The sequence below is a fragment of the Morone saxatilis genome, unplaced genomic scaffold (genome assembly GCF_004916995.1).
Source record: "Morone saxatilis isolate NCDOM2014 unplaced genomic scaffold, NCSU_SB_2.0 Contig11, whole genome shotgun sequence".
Lineage (NCBI taxonomy): Eukaryota > Metazoa > Chordata > Actinopteri > Moronidae > Morone > Morone saxatilis.
This window is the reverse complement of record NW_023339663.1, coordinates 5,552,631-5,575,130: the sequence shown is the minus strand read 5'-3', so window position 1 is coordinate 5,575,130 and position 22,500 is coordinate 5,552,631. Positions and strand designations below refer to the sequence as shown.

General features: G+C 38.0%; 2 protein-coding genes across 2 annotated transcripts; one reads left to right on the top strand and one right to left on the bottom strand.

The window, feature by feature from the left end:
- Positions 1-7,819: 7,819 nt before the first annotated feature.
- fshb (follicle stimulating hormone subunit beta) lies at positions 7,820-9,999 on the top strand. The gene is made up of 3 exons (XM_035651991.1): positions 7,820-7,904; positions 8,733-8,916; positions 9,731-9,999. Exons 2-3 carry the CDS (start codon positions 8,758-8,760, stop codon positions 9,932-9,934), a joined length of 363 nt encoding a protein of 120 aa, XP_035507884.1. The 5' UTR covers positions 7,820-7,904; positions 8,733-8,757; the 3' UTR covers positions 9,935-9,999.
- A 7,429-nt stretch (positions 10,000-17,428) lies between these two features.
- arl14ep (ADP-ribosylation factor-like 14 effector protein) lies at positions 17,429-20,196 on the bottom strand (the record flags this gene model as incomplete). Its single annotated transcript, XM_035652544.1, is given in 4 exon segments — positions 17,429-17,957; positions 19,122-19,162; positions 19,762-19,887; positions 20,001-20,196. Coding segments are annotated over 4 exon segments (592 nt in total), but the record flags the coding sequence as incomplete, so codon positions are not given.
- Positions 20,197-22,500: the final 2,304 nt, after the last annotated feature.

The following is a 22,500-nucleotide window of genomic DNA, read 5'->3' as shown; positions in this document are numbered from 1 at the left end:
ACATTAATGCTAAACCAAAAGGAAATACCATTTTACTGACGTTTCTCTCTTAAAGGTACAATCCCTGATCCAAATATAAACAAGAGAGTCACTGTCCATCACCAACTTTGATCTGCTGTCCCTCCGCAATCAGTGTGGAGTTCTGTTAATAGAGAGTTTAACATTTATCACCAAATTATGATTTCTAAACTGTTAAAGGATAAAGGCTTGTTCACATGATTATTTTCTGTAAACACGACTGTTAAAGTGTCTTATATTTTCAAATGATCATCTGACAAACACACAACATGCAGATTATTAATCATTAATACAAACCTTTTAATCTATATTTAAATTAATGTGTATGGAAAACCAATTAGGATGGGGTCAAATAAATGTTTTATTGGTAACTGACATTGAACTCATTAGTCTAGTTTTTGGTAGGAAAGTATAAAATTAACTAAGTGACTCTTATTCAACTATTTCCTGGTTTCCTGTCCTCCTCACAGAAGTTGCAAAGGTTTGCAAAGATTGATTTCAACAACACCTTGTGTAACTGTTATGGTGGGTGGTATAAAACAGTATACAACATTAATAAATCCATTCTTGAGCACAACAACAATCCTTTAAATGTTGAGACGCTTCAGCGGCAAGCTGCTCAGGGGCCCCACCATCATCAGGTTTTTGGTAAAAAAGCCCAACAGCAGAAACCACAATGTTTCTGTGTTTCTGTGTCACTGAAAATGACTGAAATGTAATTAGCACGGTGTAACTATATACATAACCAGTTCACACCATTTCCTGTTTAAATCATATAACCAACGCTTCATATTCTGTATAAATTCATCATCATCTTCTCACCCTAAAACAGCTTGTGTTAAAAACAGCAAGTTCTTTCACATAAGAGAGACCCAAACTAACCTGAGTTGTTGAAAGGAAGCAGTCATCAATTAGAAGACTGTAACACAACAAGCCATTTTAACAAATTACTGTGCTCAGGTATTAATTAGTCAAACAATGCATTACTATTGAAAAAGCAATTAAGAATGCATTACTTTTTGTGAGCAATGGAAACTACAGACTAGCCGCTATATTGAACATCATGGTGATTTTTCATTAATGTCGTCACATTAGCTCTTATTTAGACACAGCTTTACAGTTTTCTGACAATACCGATACTTAAAAGGAAGAACACCAATTAGTAATATGATGATTATGGCCAAGCAATTACAACATGCAGCGAAGCCTGCAACTGACACAAATACGATGACTCAAATAAGATGTTTGTGCTGTCCGTCATTCCCCGAGAAGTCAAAAGTGCACACAGCCTTTAAAACTTTAAAAACCAGACATTTCAATACCTAGCGTAGTAACTGTGGAGTCACTATTATTGATTACCTTATTGCCACCACAGATTTATTTGGATCATTTTGTGCTTTGGGACAGTAAAAGGTTTATTCATTGCACCTTTGAAACCTCCCAGGTTTAATTTGATTGTGCAGATAATTGGGTTTTCTGCAGGTACCACAGAGGCCTGGTGCCGGGATACACAGCAATCAGTAGCTATAAGCCCATGAAGGTCCAGTCCATTTAATTCCAACTATCCATTTGACTAAGAAACTCTAATTAGGACAAGGACAGCCAACAGTTATTCCAACCAGACAACTGATGCAATATTCCAATGTAAAATCCAATGCAGAGGCTTATGTTAGTGAAATAATCTGTACTGCTGACAGTGCAAATATCACTCACTGATTCTTTAAAGAGCTTGTCTTCACAGTCCTCTCTCTCTGTATTTCAGATACTTACCTAAGACATTAGAGGAGCTCTTTTCTAGTCTGCACAACATGTAGGCAACCTTCCACCCACCACACACATCATGCAAACTCACCCATTGCACTTCATTGAGCATCCACCTCAGTCAGCACCAGGGGGAGTTGTGAGGTCAGTAATAATAAGAGGCAAAGGTGCTTTATTGCACACAAGTTTAGATGCACTTTGAACAGTAGCCAAAGCTGCAACACAACTGCATTTGTTGACAAAGTACTCCTGCATCTTATTGAAACATATATTTATTTACAGTTCTCCCATCATTACGTGACTTTTAAAAATGATAAACTCTGTATTCAAAAGTGATCATGAATACTGAAAATAGTTTCCTTTTGCGTCATTTTTACAAGAACGTCATTCAAAACTGGCTGATGAAGTCAGAAAGTTTGAGACTTTTGACACTGAAGTGTAAGAGTTAATGGTGCAATGATAACATTTTAACCTTGTCAGTATGATGGAAAGTCAAGTTTTGCATCAGTGGATAACAGGAAGGTTTCATTTAGTTTAGGTACAGATTCCTGGGAACAAATTGTACAACACTGCATGAAACAATCTCTAAGTTAAACTATTCACTTTCACATAGGGCTGGCAATATGGTCAAAATCTATATAAAATCATTATAATAAATATTTATATTGATATATATCATGATATGGTTAATGTGTGGAAATATATAATAATCAAATTCAAATAGCAACTTATCACCTCACCAACATCTTTTCTTTGCTGACCTTCAGTGGTTTAACTTCTCACCTTGCTGCAGTGATGTACAAATGTACTCCAGGACACCGTGACATCACTGTTAGGCGTGAAACTTTCATCAAGAAGGGCAGTCTGGTGTTAAAGAGCAATTTTCCACATAAAAGTTTGTTTACAGGTTTTGGGGAGTACTACTGCATATATGAAAAATTATAAATACACCTATAAATCCTTTTGTGGCTTCAGAGGGAGCTGCATGAAATCTGATAACTCGCCTCAAGTGATCTGACTTGAGTCGATGTTGGTTGGGTCTTTAGACTACAAGGATGAAAATGACAAACAGTCTGGGGGTATGGAGTTACAAAGAAGTGGGTTACCAGACCTCTGTATCCCGCTCTTCATCTCTACTTGAGGCTAGCCGCTTGAGGCTACATTAGCTGCTACAGGTACAGTTTCACTGTGGATAATGTAGGCACTAGGTTTTGACCATAGACTGTATAATTAAAAATGGTGTCGGAGACGTCACCCATAGGTTTCTAAAGAGCTGTTGTGATAAACTCAGTTGTTCTAGGCCATCCGTGACTCCGGCTCGGCTCCCGGCCTAATTTCCAAAAAAGAAAACGATGTGTAATCGCGGTTGGAGCACCCACCTTGTCAATCAAAGCATCCATGCATTTATCATTAATGCATAACAAAAACGCCTTGTCAAATATAAAAAATTAGAAATTAAATTCTATAGGAAAATGTTCTATTAAAAATTCCACTCCGCACAGTTGCATGAACAGGGAATTTTAGGTTTAAAGGACAAAAATTTTGTGTAACGAGGCTCTGTTTAAAACGTGTTTATTTTCTATGAGGGCCATATGGAGATTGACTCACAGCCAGCCACCAAGAGACCGTTTGAGAACTGCAGTTACTTAAAGTGTTGACTTTCATTTGCCAGCCACTGGCCCTTGATTTGCATGAAATAAAAAAAAAACATTTGTCTAGTTCTTGGTTTATATGGATCCTTTTTTCAGAGTAAATGCTGAATTTCGCGAGTACTTTTTAAAAGAATTATGGCTATTGGGAGTACAGGAGGAAGACATGACAGCAGCAAAGGCCCGGGCTGCTGCGATAAGAACCCTTACAATTTCTCCAATCAATTCTCAATTTTATATTGTCATAGCGCCAATTCCATAAACAGGAAGTTATCTCAGGACAACTTCTCAAATAGAGCATGGTCTAGGACCGAAACTCATTTTACAGAGACCCAACAGTACCACATCGAGCAAGCACTTGGCGACAGGGACAAAGGAAAAATGCCTTTTTAACAGGCAGAAAACCTAGGACAGACCCTTCGGCTCTAGGTGGGTGGTCATCTGCCTTACAGTACTAAGTTGCTCTTTATGTTTAAAACAATTAACTGTGTCTTATCGTCAAACAATTTTTAATACCAAATTCCTTACTACAATTAATTTGGACAACATCATTTTGTAAAAGGATAACACAACATATCATCTTGGTGCACTTAAAGTCGGTAAAATATAATGTTTAATTAATTGTTATAGTTTCAAGACCAAAATACATATAACATGCACACACAACACAAATTCCTAATTAAATATTTTAATTCACTGAGTGAAGTGACATATACTTATGTTTAACATTTTATCAGAAGGAGTTTACTACGTTTTACTATGTCACATATTACACATATATGTCATTAAATATCCTAAATACTAAAAAAGAAATTAAAATTTTAATTAAAGGGATTAAGCATCCACCAGAATTACACACCTGTCAGTGAGAGGCAAAATGTAGACCCTAATGTAGAGAGATAGTTAAATGTAGTACAAGACATTTTTAACTGGTTATATATTGATGACTATTACAATTGGCTATTTCTATATAGTTATTCTTATTGCCTGCCACTGGGTCGGATTCGATGGGATTTTCCTTGAAATCAATGAAACAAGGTGGTAGAAACACTACCGCTTTTGTCCACAGGGGCCGCCCGACAGGGGCCGCCAGACCCATCCCACCTCAGGTTCAAGTTCCTTGTTGCCTGAGGTGGGATTGTGTTGGAAGAATTACTTTAAATGTGTTTTTGTTTTTTCTTTATCCTGGCGACAGCACACAGTTTATAAGACAACTGCAAGTATGTTAAGTATGTTCTTAATTATGTGGTCACAAGATATTTAATAGAACACAGATGGGCTAATAAAAGTAATAAAATAGACTGGATATTAAAATGGAAAGGGAACAGAGAAAGTAGAGAACAGAAGACAGAGAATCATCAGCAGTCGATACACATAAACACACCTACCACCTACGTCCACTCTCAGCCTGCACACAGAAACATCCAGCACAGTCACCAAACAAAAGTCTTGTCCTTGGCAGCGCTGCGGAGGCGTTTTTGTTTAGACCTGATGGAAAGAGGGTGAAAACGTGAGTGTAGGGTGATGTGGTGAGTTCAGGGCCTCAGTGAGTGTTTTTGTTTTTCATGCGACACAATGATTATAAAGGAGTCTGTACTATTGCTGACAGTGATCATGGACCCGTACATAGCAGATGGAAGCGGCAGAGGAGGCGAGGCTCTGCAGAGAGGGGAGCAAGGTGTGACTGAGTGGGTTTGTGGATGCTGTCAGTCCTGTTATGGCAGTGTTTATGGTGTGTTGATAAAAAAGCGAGAGGACTCCTTTCCAGAGCTCAAAACCAATGACCCATGACTCAAATCTGTGATGTCAGCAAGATGTACGGCTCTGAGCTGTTTTATGTGTGGCTTCATATAAAGCTTGTTTGAGCTTTTACACCCAAATGAGCTTTCTTTTATAGTAGTGCTTCAAGTTATGAACCGGAAAATCATCCCGGGCACTGAAACCATCACCTCGTCCATCATTTCCAAATTGATTACCAGTGGACATCACAGAGCAGGCTTATGGCTGAGAGAGATATAAGATGCTCCCTCGGACATCTATTTTAATGCTTCTGTAGTGTTGTTTTCTTTTAACTTGCTGCAGCACAAATAGGCTATTTTTAGGACCAAATATTGACATGAACCTAAAAGTCTTAAATTACCTTTTGTAAATAAAAGAAGGTGTTAATGCAGTCAACATATCAATGCAGTGCATGTGTGGATGTAATGGTTTCAGCTTCATACTTAATAAATCAGGTTTCAGTGCAGATGCGCTCACTTCAGGATGAATTACAGTCTGTTATTGACACTACTCAGAAAAAGACTAATGATGTATTCTACTCTGAATACAAGATTAATAAGCTATGACTAGTGTTCATTAAGGACAAAATGCATGCTAACAATGATGTGTTTCAGCTGAGGTTTCCGAAAGGAAATAGTGAAGGGTGAAACTCTATAGAAGTCCTTGTTAGGCAGGTATGACAGTTCGGCAGGATCCTGGGGAACCTGAGTCCCTGGTGGCTGCAAGGGCAGATGGAGCAGCAGTTGGATGAACCGTGGCTGCTGCCCAAGTACTTATATTCTACTGTCACTGCAGACTGTCCAGCTCGTGGTGCAGTGCTAACTTTTTACTGAATGCAGCAGACTACAGAATTTCTCAAAAACACACAGTCGCAGCCTTGGCTGCTCTATCTGCATGAAACAAAAGGGAGGCAGGAAGGGGTGGAAAAAACATTTACTCAAGTACTGTAGTGAGGTACAATTTTGAGGGATTTTACTTAGTTATATGTTACTTTAAACCAGAGATGGAGGAAGTATTCAGATCCTTCATGTAAGTAAAATTACTAATACCACACAGTGGTAACAGTAAAAATGTGTATAATCAAGAAAATCTACTTGAAGTTATTAAAAGTAAAAGTAATCAATTCAGACATACTGTTATATGTAATCAGATAACTGTTTATCATGCATTAATATAAAAGCAGAGATTTACTGTTGGAGCTGGTTGAGATCTTAAAGATATATATTAAAATAACTAATGTAAATGTGGAGTAGACAAAGTGGCATAAAAAGAAAATGTGTACTCAGCACTTGAGGAAATATACTTAGTTACATTTACTTAACTTTAACATTTTATGGACTAAACTGTCCATCAGTAGAGAAATTTAGCTACACATTGATCAGCTACAACATTGCATGCGTAAGTGATGAATAATAAAACATGATAAGCAATAATATAATACTCCGAAAGAGGATGTTCTATGTAACGGCTTTAATTAATTAAATTGCACCATGTTTATAAAAAATATTTTGGAGGCAGTCTATAGTTGTACATTTATGATTCATACAGATCGATTATTCTTACAGATTGAGGTTCCCTGCAGTTGTAGACGTTGATATATCCGTTTTGTACTGCACTGAATGAAACTTAAAGCCACTGTGGGAAACTTTTTTGGCTTTGGCATCCCGTAGGGGTCTGGCAGTGCTTTTCTTTTTTGATACTCGTATCTTGATGTCTCCAAATCAGACCCATAGACTGTACTAATATTCAGTGGGATGGTCTCATTTCTTAATAAACAAAAACCAATGCATGGTTAATGATTTAAAAGAAGAAATAATTACATAAAAACAGTGTCTTTAAGTGGTTTGAGAAATCAAATACGGACTTTCAAATGTTATGTTTTCTTCGTTAATCCTTGTTTTACTCATGAAAACTCACTCAAGTTTGTCTACTAGCACACACTTTTGCCCAATCATGAACTAGTAAGGACAACTTTTACCTCAGAAAAAGATGCATTTCAGAGATTACTTCAAATATAAAAGTGATCAAACATTTTTCAATAAGCTGAAGAAAGTTATACACAGTATATTGTGAATGTGTGTATATGTATGTATATTTGTATATAATCACTAATCAAATGATATAATCACTGCAAATACAACAACAATGTGCCATTAATACACAGAAATTACAGAAAGCAATGAAGATGGAGCATGGCAAATTAATTATTGATGCTTGTGTCAGTGTTTCCACTGTGGGGGCTGAAGATGGTTTTAATATTGTGGAGAAGAAAAAAAGGCCTTGAGCCACGGGCCACCCCTGAACTGTTGATGGAAAGAGATGAGGGTTTGTTTAAGTCTAAACAGGTATGAAAAGTAGCACCGAGTCCAAGGTTGAATAGATTAAAAGGATTTATGAGCCTCACTATTTAAGTAACACAGGGGACAGTCACAGGTTGAAAGCTGTTACAGATGTTTAGCGATTGACAGAAGAAGCAAGGTTCAAAGCAACAGCAGAGCTTGACAGTACGTAAGTAAACTGCTGCAAATGTGTTAATTATTCTGTTGTAAAGATTATATAGAGTTAAGCAACTGATTTGAACTTTTAACACACACTGACTTTCTGTTAAAACAGACGATAAAACAGTCAAGTTTATACGAAAAGGAACCAGTTTCAGCACTACCTGGGAAGATTCTCTCATATCAAGTTAATTTAAAGGTAAAGTATATGCCGGTAACCATAATTCTATTATAGTTAATGGTATATGTGAGGATAAATGTCTGCATAGAGGAATTTAATTGCAAGAGGTCTATAAAATAATGTTAATGATCACTGACATTCTCATTATTCATAATCAACCTCTTTTCTGCTGATGTTGTTAAAGCATATTTGAATTTTGTATTAATAATAGTCATACATAGTGAATACAGCATATTAATGCTATAATGCCATTTGTATCATATTTGATACACAAGTTTCACACACACACGAGTTTCAGAGTTGGATATTGTTTCAAAAAGACATGTTGTTGAATTATTTTTAAAACGTAATTTTTGTTTAAAGCTTTGAGTATCATATGCAAAATTTCATTCACCTCAGTATTTGGGTCAAAATCTCAGACATGTCTTAAATAGAACCAGAACTAGAGGTGTCATTTAGATGAACCCAACCTCTAAGCCCTGGTAGAAAGTTTATATAATATATTTATATTATATATATTAATAATATATAATAGAGACACTCCAAAAGACCATTCCTGTTTCCACAGTTTTCTGATCGAAATGTATCTTCTCTATTATATATTTTATGACAGATTATATTCTATAATAATTATTCTATTCTGATTATTAATTTTGTCCATGTAATTGCAGAGCTTCTTGGAGTAGATGCAAACAAAACATAAATATCTTCTGTAAATCAAAGACCACTATTAACCCACAAGCTTCACAAAGTGACATCACACAGTGACTCTCTTTAATCCACATTCCCATGTTCTGACATGGTTTTGAAGCATCTGATGTGAGACCTGATCCCCTCTTGTGGCAGGCGTCTGTGCTGCACCCAGCAGAGGATGCAGCTGGTTGTCATGGTAGCAGTGCTGGCGCTGGCGGGGGCGGGGCAGGGCTGCAGCTTCGGCTGTCATCCAACCAACATCAGCATCCAAGTGGAGAGTTGTGGCCTCACCGAGGTCATCTACACCACCATATGTGAAGGACAGTGCTACCACGAGGTAACCGAGGATTCCTACTGCCTCTATAATAACTAATGAGCTATGTGCCAACCTGTGCATTTTTTTCGCTCATACTGCACTAGTGTTTAAAGTTACTGTATTGTATTGATTCCTGTATATATTATATAAGATTTATGGAGTTTTCGATTAAATTGATTGCCCCTCAACTGAGTTTAATACAACAATATCAATATAACAGATTATCAAAGTTCCACACCACAAACAAGACAATTACAACTTTTTTTAACAACGTTTTTTTATATAGCATTTTCTATCTTTCTCTACTAAACAAAATAAAAAAATTGACTGGGGAGAAGAGAACCAAACAAAATTACTAAATAATCTGGACAACTTTACTGAGTGAAACAGGAACAAGCAAAAACAGAACAAAAAAGACCTGCATGTTTTACTGAACTCTGTAAACGCTTCTTGAAATAGCCTCCAGCTTTACTGTTGTATTTACAAAAATGTATGATGTAAACAAACCTTTCTCAGCGTCTGTTAGGTTGGGATGTGGTCAAGTTTTAGTTCTTTTATTAAAAGACCTGTCAATTGCAGAATATAACAGATTACTTTCATGTGTTTTAGTGGTTAGACAACAATTTTGTCTCCATTTAAAACCATGCTTTGCCTCTATATCTGCGTGAATGCAGGTAGAAGACAGCAGTTTACAATTATCTGCTGCTGGAAAGATTTTTTATTTAAAACTTAAAATGTCCTGAAAAGACCTTTTTTTGTTATGGTTTATCATTTTATCACCTAGTTGCATTTATGTCCATGTGTTTAATCACATACTGTTGTGTGTCGATGGCAGGATCTGGTCTACATCAGCCACTATGAGAGGCCTGAACAGAGAATCTGTAACGGAGACTGGTCCTATGAGGTGAAACACATTAAAGGGTGTCCAGTGGGTGTCACCTACCCTGTGGCCAGAAACTGCGAGTGTACCACATGTAACACAGAAAACACAGACTGCGGGCGTTTTCCTGAAGACATACCCAGCTGTCTGTCCTTTTAAAGAAACCTGTCATCTATCCTACATTAGTTATTAAAAATAACTTCTAAAATAAACAGGTATCACTTAAGTTTTGGGGTTTTGTCTTTTATTCATAAGTTATGTTTTAAATGTGTCCTTTGGCGTCTTGTACAACATTGCTGTCAGTTATAATTAGCAGCACATTTCAACCTCTGTTCTGTTTGCCAACATAGAGGAAATGTCATAAGTCAGTGCGTCAGAAACTGTCCAGTGAGATAGCGGAGTGACTCCAAAGTTATAAAGGCCGACTGAGAGATGAAATGTTACACCAACACTTTCCTGACCAAAGTCACTGACCCTTAACATTCAATAATCCTGAGATTCAAGTTTTCATGCTGAGAACCGGAGGTCATCCTATAAGAAAAAGAGCCTGGATCGCCTCTTTGTTGACAGGTGGAAATGAAAATATAGAGTTTGCAGTATATGCTGATCAGTGGCTCTCTTCAGTAGGATACACTAAATTTAGAAATAGCTCAGTAGGCAAAATCTTCCTCTCATCAGGACTCTGTATGGTACTTACAATGCCATACATTGTTTGGGAGTAGCGGATACAATGTCACGAAGATAATGTTAAGGGCATAATGTTATGCAACATGAGTAATGAATACTGTATCAACAAATATATGATGGTGGTCATTTTCTTGCAATAGGACCCTGTGTGTGTTGAGGATCTGTACTGTTATTAAAGGAATAATTTGACATTTTTCCGCTTTAGAGCCAAATGTTAGAGGACCTATATTACTCTTGTTTGTACATTTAATATAAACCTACAGCCAGGAGATGCTTAGCTTAGCATAAAGTTAGGAAAAAGCTGTAGTCCAGCACAAAACCTCCTAAAACCACAACTTTTTACTCTTCATTTTTTGAAGGCATTAAACAAACAAGATATAACATAATAATAGAGATTTCTTTTTGGTTAATGGAGGTGACCGCTCATGAAGTTACCACATATAACAGGCGTTCATTGTGTGTTTTAACTTGAAGAGGACTCAATATGAGCACTCAAACCCCAGCAGTAAAATCAGTGTTTCTCTGCAGATCTGCTCTTCAAAGACAGAACTAATAAACATCTTTGCAGAGAAATGAGAAGAATGATAAATCATCTTTCTCCCTTGACGTCCACTGCACACTATCCCTGTTTCTATGATAGAGAACAGAAAAGGCTTGTTTTGAGCCAAAAGCAGGAGCAGCTTCTGTGTCTGCATATTGTTAGAGTAACATCTTATTAATCCGGACATACCTTGAGGCCCCTGCTAATGACAGAGAACTCACTCATTAACAAGACATGCTGTTAATTGCTACATACAGTGTTGTGACTTGGCACCTTTGCCCTAGCTTTGCCCTAACATGATCTTTTTTTAGTGTGGACAGCGTCTAATTCTGGCTAAAAGTGTAAAGTGTCATCAGCATTAGCGCAGTGAAGGAATGTCATTAGGAAAATCATCATGCCATGATTTATTTTAGTATTTAATGTTTGCTTTGAGGCACGACAGTGTTGACCCTGTAGGGGGGCAGAAGGACTAGTTGCTTCCCAGTTTATTTATAAAATGTGAGAAAAAGGAGGAGAAAAAAGAAAGAGCAGCTCCAAATGATGACATATTTTTTTTATAGCTTGTAAAATTGACTATTATAGCACACATATGGCAAAGAAATGGATAGAATAGTGACATCGTCTTTTTGTGAAAGTTTAGAAACTTTTTAAAAACTGGAGTTACTTCAGAAATCAGTGTTTTTTGCCACATTTTTGCCATCAAATCTAATTTGGAGCCTTAATCTGGAATGGTTTTAGATTTGTACAACTGTAGAAAACGTGTTCAACCATATTTCCACCAGCCATAGTGCAAAGGTCAAAGCCAAAGTGCCCTAACAAGGGAGACAATCAATGAAATGATTAATGATACAACATAATCCTATACAACTTTATTTAAAAGCACATTTAAAACAACAATAATATTTAACAAAGTAACACTCATCGTGAGTTTAAAATGTGTTTTAAGATTGGATTTAAAAGCAGGCAATGTGGGGGCCAGCCTAACATGCAGAGGCAGCTCATTCCAGGCTTCAGGCTTCAGCTGCAAAGGCGCAATCTCCTCTGTGTTTAGCCTCGATCTTGTTAGAACAAGGAGTATCGGGTCAGCCGTCCTGAGTGACCTGGACGGGGGCGTTTGCTTGTAATAGGTCGAAAAAGAGAGAGGTTGGAGCTTGCTCATTTAATGCTTTGTAATGGAGCAGAATGATAAATTGTGGAAAAAGAGGTTGAAAAGAAATCCGATGTTGGAATTTTACAGATAGTACATTGTGGCAGGTTCAGGAAGAAAATATATATGACAGAGAGAAGTATTTCTGAGACAGAAAGTTTGTTTGGAGGCTGCAAGGAAAAAGGAGTTGAGACTAGATGGAGCAGTGACCGACCCTACAGGCGAACCTGACCCAAGTTGCTTGTAGTGGAGGAGTATTTGAAGGCATGACAGATGGACTGTGGCCTGAAGGTAGTGTGTCTGAGAGCGCTGCCTGTTAGCCTGTACTATATCACAACATCAACATTTTTTATTTCAATACAAGCACCCTGACGCACACAGCCGGCAGAGTATATATGTGACCTGTGAATGAATCTCAGGGAGATGGATATAAAGTGGTTCTTGACAGCGATATAGTCCTTATCTAGAAATATTGGCGAATAAAAGGCATTAGAAGGGCACAAACCTCCACCAGTGCTGAATAACTCCCCAAAGACATAATTTCTACCACTTACAGCTTTGGTCGAATTGAATTAATCGATCCCAAACCCTAGAGCTAAAGTTGGAAATCGATATTTGTTATCTCTGTTAGTTTAATAGTTATGGCTAAAAAAAGGCATAGATGACGGGAATCCCATATCTAACTTGATACCGACCTCTAATTAATCGTTCTTTGGCCAGAGGCTGACCAGTAACTTTCAAGGAAATCTGTTGTTTCAGAGATAAGCAGCTCATAAAGCAACAAACCTGTACGTGAAAACGTCAGCTTCTCGCCAGAGGTTCAGGTTAATTTGATGACTTCCGCCCATTGCTAAATTGTTGTTTATGAACAAATACCTCTAATGACATTCCCTTCAGCCTCAGCTATTCTTTGTGTTCTTGTGTTCTTAGTGCTAATTAGTGAGTTATCATGCTAACACGCTAAACTAAGATTGTGAACATGGTTAACATTATACATGCTAAACATCAGCATGTTAGAATTGTCATTGAGAGCATGTTAAGTTAGCATTTAACCAACACAAATTAAAATAAAAACTTGAAATGTCTTAGTAAGGTGATGGAGTTTGTTAGAGCTGCAGCAATTAGTCAAATAATTGATTAGCTGTTAACTATTAAATTAATTGCCCACTATTTTGATGATCAATTAATCATCTTGAGTAATTTAAAAAAAAAGAAACAACTTCAAGACAAATTCTCTGATTTTAGAACAGTAAACTTAATATCTTTGCGTTGGGGACAAAATGAGACATTTGAGGATGTCACTTTTGGAAACTGTTGTTACCATTTTATGGATTTTATGGACAATTAGCCTTGGCATTGATTCTACACCGATGAACACCATTCTTCCTATATATATTCCCCCATTAGGTGATTTATGATGGTGGAGCACTGTCGAGCACATCGGTCCAAAATCTGCCATAGGTGTTTAATTGGTTTGAGATCTAATGACTGTGAAGGCCAAAGCATATGATTCACATCATTTTCATACTCATCAATCTACTCAGTGACCCCTCTATCCCTATATGAATGGGGGAATTGTCATCCTGGAAGAGACCAGTCCTATCAGAATATAAATGTCTCATCATAGGTTAAAGCTGATCACTCAGAACGACTTTATATTAATTTGTAGTGAGCTTTCCCTCTAAAGGATCAAATGGACCCAAACCATGCCAGCAAAATGGCCCCCACAGCACAACAGAGCCATCAGATCCCCTCACTGTGAGGGTAAAGCATTCAGGCCTGTACTGTGTTCACCATACATGCATTCGCCCACTTGTTGAGAATATGGTGAAGGATGACTCATCTAACCATATCTCTCTTTTCCACATTTATGTAGGCCAGTGCCTATGAATGCACCACTTAACTCTCAAATGTGCATTCATCTTTGTAATGAGGGGTTCATACAATGCAGACCCGACTATAATATCCCTCTGTGTAAATGGACTGTATTTCTGCTGAAACTGTCTGATCACATCCTGCAATGACATTCTCAGTCACCTGAGGAAGAGTTGCTCTTCTATTTTTCCTTGTACCTTCCTTCGCTTTCCTTCATGCCACAGTAATGCAAAAGCATCACGGTCATCAAATGTATGCTGTCGGCTAAATTCTTTTTTTATTAAAACAAGCGGGAATTCATCCAATTCATGGATTCATAGCTTTTACTTCATGAAGAGTGTCCCTGTCTGAGACCGTACACTTTACACAGATTCCCCCAGGCAGAGAACCAAAATGTTTGCGTGCATGCGTGGGATTAATTCATTAATGATAATAAAAATGAGTTTCATATTTACTACGTTTTTTTTTACTGGTTTGTGATGATTAAATGCAATTCTTAACTGATTCTCTACAGCTATTGTCCTACCAAATGTCTCACCAGTATGTAAAATTTTAATAACATTAAAATCACCATCCATATTAGGTAGCTTCGTCAGTAACTTGGGGCCACTGCGTAACTTCACCAATCCAACTTCCTATGCTGCAGTCACTACGACAACCCCATTTCTTCCCTGTCAACCTTCAACCTTCTCACCATCATGTTCATAGATTTTGTTTCAGCCTTTAACTCCACACACACTTACACAAACTCTTCTGACACATCACCAGTTCAAAGTGAACACTGCAGGCTGGATATGCTGACAGGTTTCACTCCTTTCAGGTCATTGGTGTCCTTTAACAGTGGCTTGTTTTTTATCCAGTGCATCCCTGGAGGTCTGTGCTCTCCTCTCACTAATGACTGCCGCAGCCAATATTTAGATAGACATTTTATCAAGTTTATAGACGAGTCTGTCGCTCTGCTGGAGGGAGGAAATGGACATGGTTATGTAGTGGATGGCTTTGTGTCAGGCCATGATGAATTCAGCCTTGAGCTGAATTTTCTAAAAAGTACGGACAATAGATTTTTTAAGAAGGTTACGGCATGGTCCAGAGCACAATATTATCACTACTATCTTTTATTAACGGCTGTTAAAAGCACTCAGGGCTCATGAATATGTACCACAGGAATTTGCAAGAGAAAGCTGTTTTAAGCTACTTGGCTGAACTGTGCTTTCCTGCATTTGTTTCTGTATGATTTTTGTTATTGCTCTAATTTGGCAGCTTGGATTTAATTAATGTGATTATAAACAGTAAGACTACTGGTATGAGTGAGGCACACCAAACTGAAATGTATCAGACCTGCAGCCCTCCTCTGAAACAAACAGTAATTTATTCATTCCCACGGCAACCAGGCTGCTTTGTGTAAGCAAATAAAATTATGTAGCCTATTAACAAGACCACAGCCATGCTAGTGGCTCTGTGAGGCTCTATTAATGCACAGAGGTGCTTTGAGAAAATGTCAGCACGCTAACATCAATGTCATTCATTTTATACAAAGTTGGTCTCTAAATGTAGTGGACAGATTCAAATTTGGACCTAATGATAGTGCTCATTTCAGTTATGGGATGGCTACAGTTATTACAATTCGTCCTGAGGGGAATATGAATATCTGTATCAAATTTCACAGCAAGTTACTCAATAATTCACAAGATATTTCATTAAAAACTACAAATGTGAACCTCATGGTGGCACTAAAGGAAAAGTTAGGATCACCAAAGTCATTAGGATATTTCTTCCGGAGGAGATTTCATGGCAATCCATCAAGTAGATGTTGAGATACCCACTCTGTGTCACAGTTAAAAAAATGATAGAAACGTATTACTGTATATTCTGTTTGTGCTCCATACATAAAGAAATGAATGCTGAATGGTGCTAGATGAAAAGTTACAAATACAAGGAATTTCCTCAAATCAACATAACAATAACTAATGTGCTTAATATTCCTGCCAGCAGCTAGTATAAGGCACTATGTGTCATTTAAAGGCTGATATCTGGTTCTGGAGTATCTCCTGTACTGCCCCCACTAAGAAACTATTTTAACTAAAAGTGAATTAAATTTGAGTTTGGAGCAAAACTTCAGCTGCTTTGATGAACGACTTGTTTGCATCGACTCGCTCTCTGCTCTCATCGACTAGGTTTTATAAATATTAATAAGCTTCGTTTATATGTAGCCCTCTACAAATGAGCTATAAAATGCATTAAGAGGACGCCGGCAATGAAAACAGAGCAAAAATAACAAAACAGCACACCTAGATTTATTAAAACATAGTTTTTTTGTGATATTATGGTAAAGCTGACTGCTCATCACATCCCCCAAGACAATGAGGACTATAGCATTTCATTTGCATTAATATCCACCATTGTAATTTGTCAAAGTTGAGATTTGGAACCATGATTTGGACCATGCTTTCCAGCCACTGCGCACAGAATATGGAGGCAAATCATCCCTCGACTATATGATACCTGACCTAGAGCTGAGCTCAAGGACAGTAGGATGTGTATGAATGAGACATTACTGTCTGAGCAACTCTTCCTTTAGCCAGCAATATGAACTGCTGAGTCATGCTGCTTGCATACTGCCTTTGGTCAGTGTGCAGGGAAAGTAAAAATATGGGTCCTCTAGTGTCCAGTCTGTGATAATTAGGCAAAAATGACCTAATGGAGATAAAAACGAATTAGAAAACTAAAAAGGGATTTATAGGTGGATTATAGAGATGACTCACACAGACCCATTAATGTCTTTACTTGTTAAAAGGCCTTAATATAACATCACACTGACAGTGCTTTCTATAGGAGCCTTAATGGAATAATGACTTTAAGCTGTGAAAAAAGGAGGGTATGTTGTGATTTAGGGATTACTTCTCTTACACATGCCTATGACTAAACATTGGACAGATATACAGTGAGACTAGACAGTAAGAAAGGTTAAGACCTCACCTTTGAACCACTTTCTTTAGAGAGAATAATTCAGTAATTTACAGAAGCTCCTGAAGAAGAACTGGAAATGTATTGCAGAGATCTTGCTTTATGTTAACCACTAAAACCAGTATGCTTTCTCTTGGATTAACTGTTATCTGTAAGAGTGTTTCAGTTGAGCGGTTCTGACTGATCAGCAGTCCCTGAAGATGTGACGTTTGAGTGTAGATATCAAAAGAGAAGTCAAACCTATAGAAGTGTTTTAGAGCTCAATCACAACAAAGACTGAAATGTTTTTCTCCCACTTATATGATTTCTTATATATTTTCTTCTTTTACTTATTATGTAAGAAAACAAACATTAGAAATGTCTTTAAAATACACAAAATTAAGCAACTCAATGGGACAAAGTGGAATTTGGGATTTCACTTGAGACTGAAAACATTGAGTCAAGTTATTCCCCCCTCTGTTTATTAACACAGAATAGCGCACAAACATATTTGCGGGAGAGCGCAACAGACAAAGGACAAAACTAACATCCAGCCTTCAGCAGAATACTTACATTATTCTTCATAGTTTTCTACCACGGGCAGGAACTTTACAAAACCTGATAAATATCAGTTAACATAATGGAAGATTCTTTTTTTTTTTTAAAGTTTTGAAAGGTACATCGGACTAACTTTGCAGCTGAGTTCAGGGAAAGAGCGTGTTTTGATCCCCCAGACACTTCCTGGTACTGTGACTGCTAACTAACTGGCAAACTTGTTTCGGATGATCTCTCCACCTTCCACCTCCACCTGTTCGTAAAGCCACTTCCTGTCGCAGCGGCACTCCACTCCACACTTGCGCGAGCCGCATTCGGGGCAGGGGTAGAAGCAGCCCATACAGTCCTCATCCAGACAGTCGCACATGTCCTTGCTGTTGGAGATCAGTCGGCCTTTGTTGTCGTACACTCTGCTCTTGGCTCCGATGGTCTGTCTGCATGCACGAGATGAAACACTGACATTACCGAGTGGCTTTTCCAACAATTTCAGTGAGTTTTCTTGAAGCATTTTCCCACTTAATGGTTGTCTTTAATTACTATTTTATTTATATCTGGCAGTATAAAATGATCACAGCTAAATATATAAACTCCTCCAGTCTGGCAATGACAAACAAATATTACGAAACATTAACTGAGGGCTGAAAACCTGGGGATAGTTTTGTCTTTCACATCATTATGAAATGTCTATCCACATTCAGATTTAATTAATCTCATTAACCAGTCAAGGGCCTAAAGGAAAACCAGCTTTTGAAAACTCCAACACTGATACAGATACAATAGTGCAATTTAAAATGTGTTTAGAGCACTAACATTCATGAAACCTGCCTCATCTCGTCTACTGATTCCCCACACATGGGTGTGTAATATAATGAGTTAATCACAATTCATACACTATTTTTTTCTTTCTTGAATCACAATGGAAGCAATATATGCATATACTTTAACTAGACAGGTCACCGCCTTTGGCCAGCTGTGATACTAGACAAACAAGCAAGGTTAGACAAGTAAAGGTCCCACCCCCCGGCATGAAACTGGGTTGTTATGTGAATCTATTGTAACCTCTGTGAGTCAAAGCTGAATAAAGCCCTCTACTTAGAATTCAACATGTAGCTGCATTTCGTTCTGCTCTATTAAGTCACTGTGGGTGAGGAAATGTGTGCGTCTGCCTCTTTAACCATGGATTTCTAACTGGTAAATGTTGGAATAGTGGTTCTTGATTTTTTAAAACATTCAGTGATATTTTGTACCTGTGCTGAAAATATATGTGCATATAAAGAAAGAGAAATGCATCATAACTTACATTAGGACCCCAGGAATGTAAGATATGTCACCAGTAGCTCTTCATTTGTATTTTTCTGTATCACAATAAAGTCTGCGATGGCCACTTTACAAACGGAGTCAGAGGGAGAAGCTAAATTTCCACTTAGGCTCAGCAATCATCCCCACAAACCTAACAGGTGCCTAGCAGCAGGTTTATCTGGGATGGGCTATTACTGAATAGCAGAGACAGAGAAGTGGAAACTATAAAGACAATACTTCTATTGTATAATTCATTAGAGCTACTGTGAGAATGAAGAAACACCCACACGCTGTCTCACCTGTCAGACATTTGTTTTCCCCCACGGCTTCCTCGTCCACCCTGTGACAAAATAAATAAGTCCATTTTATGCTCAGGTAAATTATCTCCACGGTAGTTAATGTATTTGCTGTAGTCGATCATAAGAAGAAACCAGACAGGTGAAAAATTGTGGTTTAATGCTCTTAAGGCAGCACAGAGATTACTTTGTTACAAGTGATCCAGTTTAACCACTGGATGCTGGTGAGTGTTCAGCTCTGACTGGCTCCAGTGATGCCTCTGACAATAATAACATTCATTTCTCACTATTACATTTTGATAAATCAGACCCCGCTCTCTGGAGCCTTGCATAGACTCCCATTACGTCAATAAGAAGTTCAAATAAAACACTTTTGACAGTTTTTAAGTCAAAAGGATCAATGTAAAATCTAATTTTACCTTCTTAAACTGTAACATCAGTTTGTTGTGTTTGTGTGACAATCACGACAATGAGGGAAGCTGAGGACTTAAGGTATTTATGCAGGTTTTATCCCCACCTACTACTTTAAACTTCAGGTATTCTTCAAAAAGGAATTGTCTGTCTGGTATGATACTTTAAAGGGTAAATACAACATTGTCTGCCCACAGTACAGACAACAGTGGGAGAGAGAGAGAAAACTCACCCTCATTCCTCCTCTTTTGTCCCTGCGTAGACTGGCCTCTCTCACTCTGTCTCTGTCTGCTGGTGGTCCTATTTGATTTGCGACGTTCGTCTCCTTTGGCACCACCCCTCTTTTACGAAGTTCAATCTGTGGAATTTTCACAGTTATCTATTCATTTCAGAGCAAAACAGGATGACTTGTTTAGACTGAATAGTGAAGAATGACTGAAGAATAGTCTATATAATATTGTGAACCCACACCTTTGATGAATCATGCCCTTGGGTGAATATGGTGGGCACTGCATCCTCCCTCAGAAACTGTTTGCCATTGTAGTCTCTGAAGCAGTCCGTCCGGAAATGCTCCGAGCAGAGACAGGTGTTGGCAGTCGGGATGAAGTTTTTCATCCCCAGGCTGTGCACCCATTTGGCGGCAAGTTGAGGTTTGCTGAGTGGGAACCTGATACACATAAGAGGGAGGAGACAGCTTCAAACCAGGCTGCATGATTTAAACCATCACACCTGCTACGATAATGACTGCCAACCTGATGGCGAACTGTCAAACGAGATGAGAACAAATACGTCTTTAACTCTGTGTACATTTACAACTGGACACAGTGTGTGTGTGTGTGTGTTGGGGGGAGGGATCTTAACACCAGGTCACGATGCTTTCAAAATCTCTAACTTATACAGTCTTTTCTATGCTATGTGTTGGAAATATTACACAATTGTCTGAAGCATCAACCAGTGTACAACATTTTATGCAGTAACATTTTATCGACATCATAAGTCCTCTTTAACCCTACATGTTAAAGGGTTTAGTGTGTAAGTGCAGGTTTGCGGTCTTTGCACTTGATTTGAGTATTTTATTCATATCTTATATTACTAATTTATGTTTAAGTTGATTTTTAGCATCAAACTTTTTTTTTTTCAGTCCCAACTACACTGCCAGAAAGCTCTTTGTAACCGTATAAACATTAGGTCGACTTTGAAGTTTGATATGTGCTTAGTTTGGCCTCAGTGTGACTGTCTGTCACTGACACGTCTGTTCACATTATCAGCCTAATTTAAGACAACTACATGTGATAAAATACAGCAGTGGAAAGAGCAAATAGTTAGGATGTATTATTGTATCTTTACTCACTGTATAAATTCAATTTGTTGATGGAAAAGCTGTGTGCTGCCACTACTGGAGCAGCGGGGCCAATTTCTTTATTTTTGCTGTAAACTAAAGACATTAGATTAGGTTCCTTTATTTGGGTTTGACTTTAAAAGATGAATCCCTCTTTAGCAGGTGAAATGCATTCTCAACAGGGTTTAGGATCCTCCAATCACTTTCGATGCATTGCTCCTTCAAGTGGCAGACAAAATGTTTCTGCGGAGATCCGACTTCATTCTGCTGCTGCCGTCGTGTGTTACATCATCGATGAAGATCAATGAACCCGTCCCAGAAGCAGCCACGCAAGCCCAATCCACAGATGAGCTTGGGATCATGAGCAGAGTATTTCTTTCTTCTCACGTTAGCCTTTCCATCACTTTGGTAAAGGTTAACCATTGTCTCATCACTCCATAAAACTTTGTCCCGGAACTTTTGAGCCTCATCTCTATATTTAATTTAGCAAATTCCAATCTGGGCTTCCTATTCTTATTGCCGATGTGTGGTTTACATCCTCCTGCGTAGCCTCTGTTAGTCTGTACTTTTGTTCCCGAAGTCTTCTGCAACTGGTGGATTGTAAAACCTTCACTCCTGCCCTCGGGAGGCTGTCGAACATGTCACTGACAGTTGTTTTAGAGCTTGTCTTAACGGCTCTCACAAAGTTTCTGTTATCAACTGTGGATGTTTTCCTAGATCTACCGGTTCGGCGTCTATTGCTCAGTACACCAGCGGCTTATTTTCTCTTCAGGACATTCCAGCGGTTGTACTGGCTATGGGCAACGTTTGTGCAATGTGTGAATTTTTCCACCTTCAGCTAAGCTTCAAAATTGCTTGTTTTTCTGCCATAGACTGCTCTGGTCTAGATATTTGGTACACCTTTTCAGCTACAAATGCTGTCTGTTGAGCAACAGGGAACATCTGTTTCACGATCTAAATATTAATACCTGCGAATAAAAGCTAAAATGCTGATCTCTTGTCTAGGCATGGAACGATATGAACATTTAATGTCACAATTACCTTGGCCAAAATAATTGCAATACACGATATTATCACGATAATCATGAAAATATACTTCTTACTTTTACTCTGACAGCAGTAAAACATACTGGAATCACTTTACCTTACGTTTTGTTAAGAAACACGTTTATTTTTTGCATTTCAATACATTTGGTTTAACCCTGCTTTTGGAATGACTGGAAAGATGTTGGCTAACCTATGCCCCCCCCTTTTTTTTTAAATAAATCATGAAATCAATATATAGACTGTATGCTGGTGAACGAGACGCTTTTTCAAGTCAAGCAATGCAAGAATACTCCCGATGATCACCATGGAAACAACGATAAATGTGTTTTCATCACGATACGCGATAATATCGTATATCGTCCCATATTCATATTTTGTTTATGTATGTCAAACCTAACGTTTTCAGTGTACAACAAAAATAAAGGCCTCACGGTTGGAAGGGGACAATATATATTTGGACAGGCACTTTAATATGCTCTACATTTAGCACCATTTAAATGTAGATATTTAAAACAAAAACATTAGAAAGTTATGTAAGAAGTGAATGTGGGGATTTGTGAATTTTTGAATCCAGGTATCTGGATA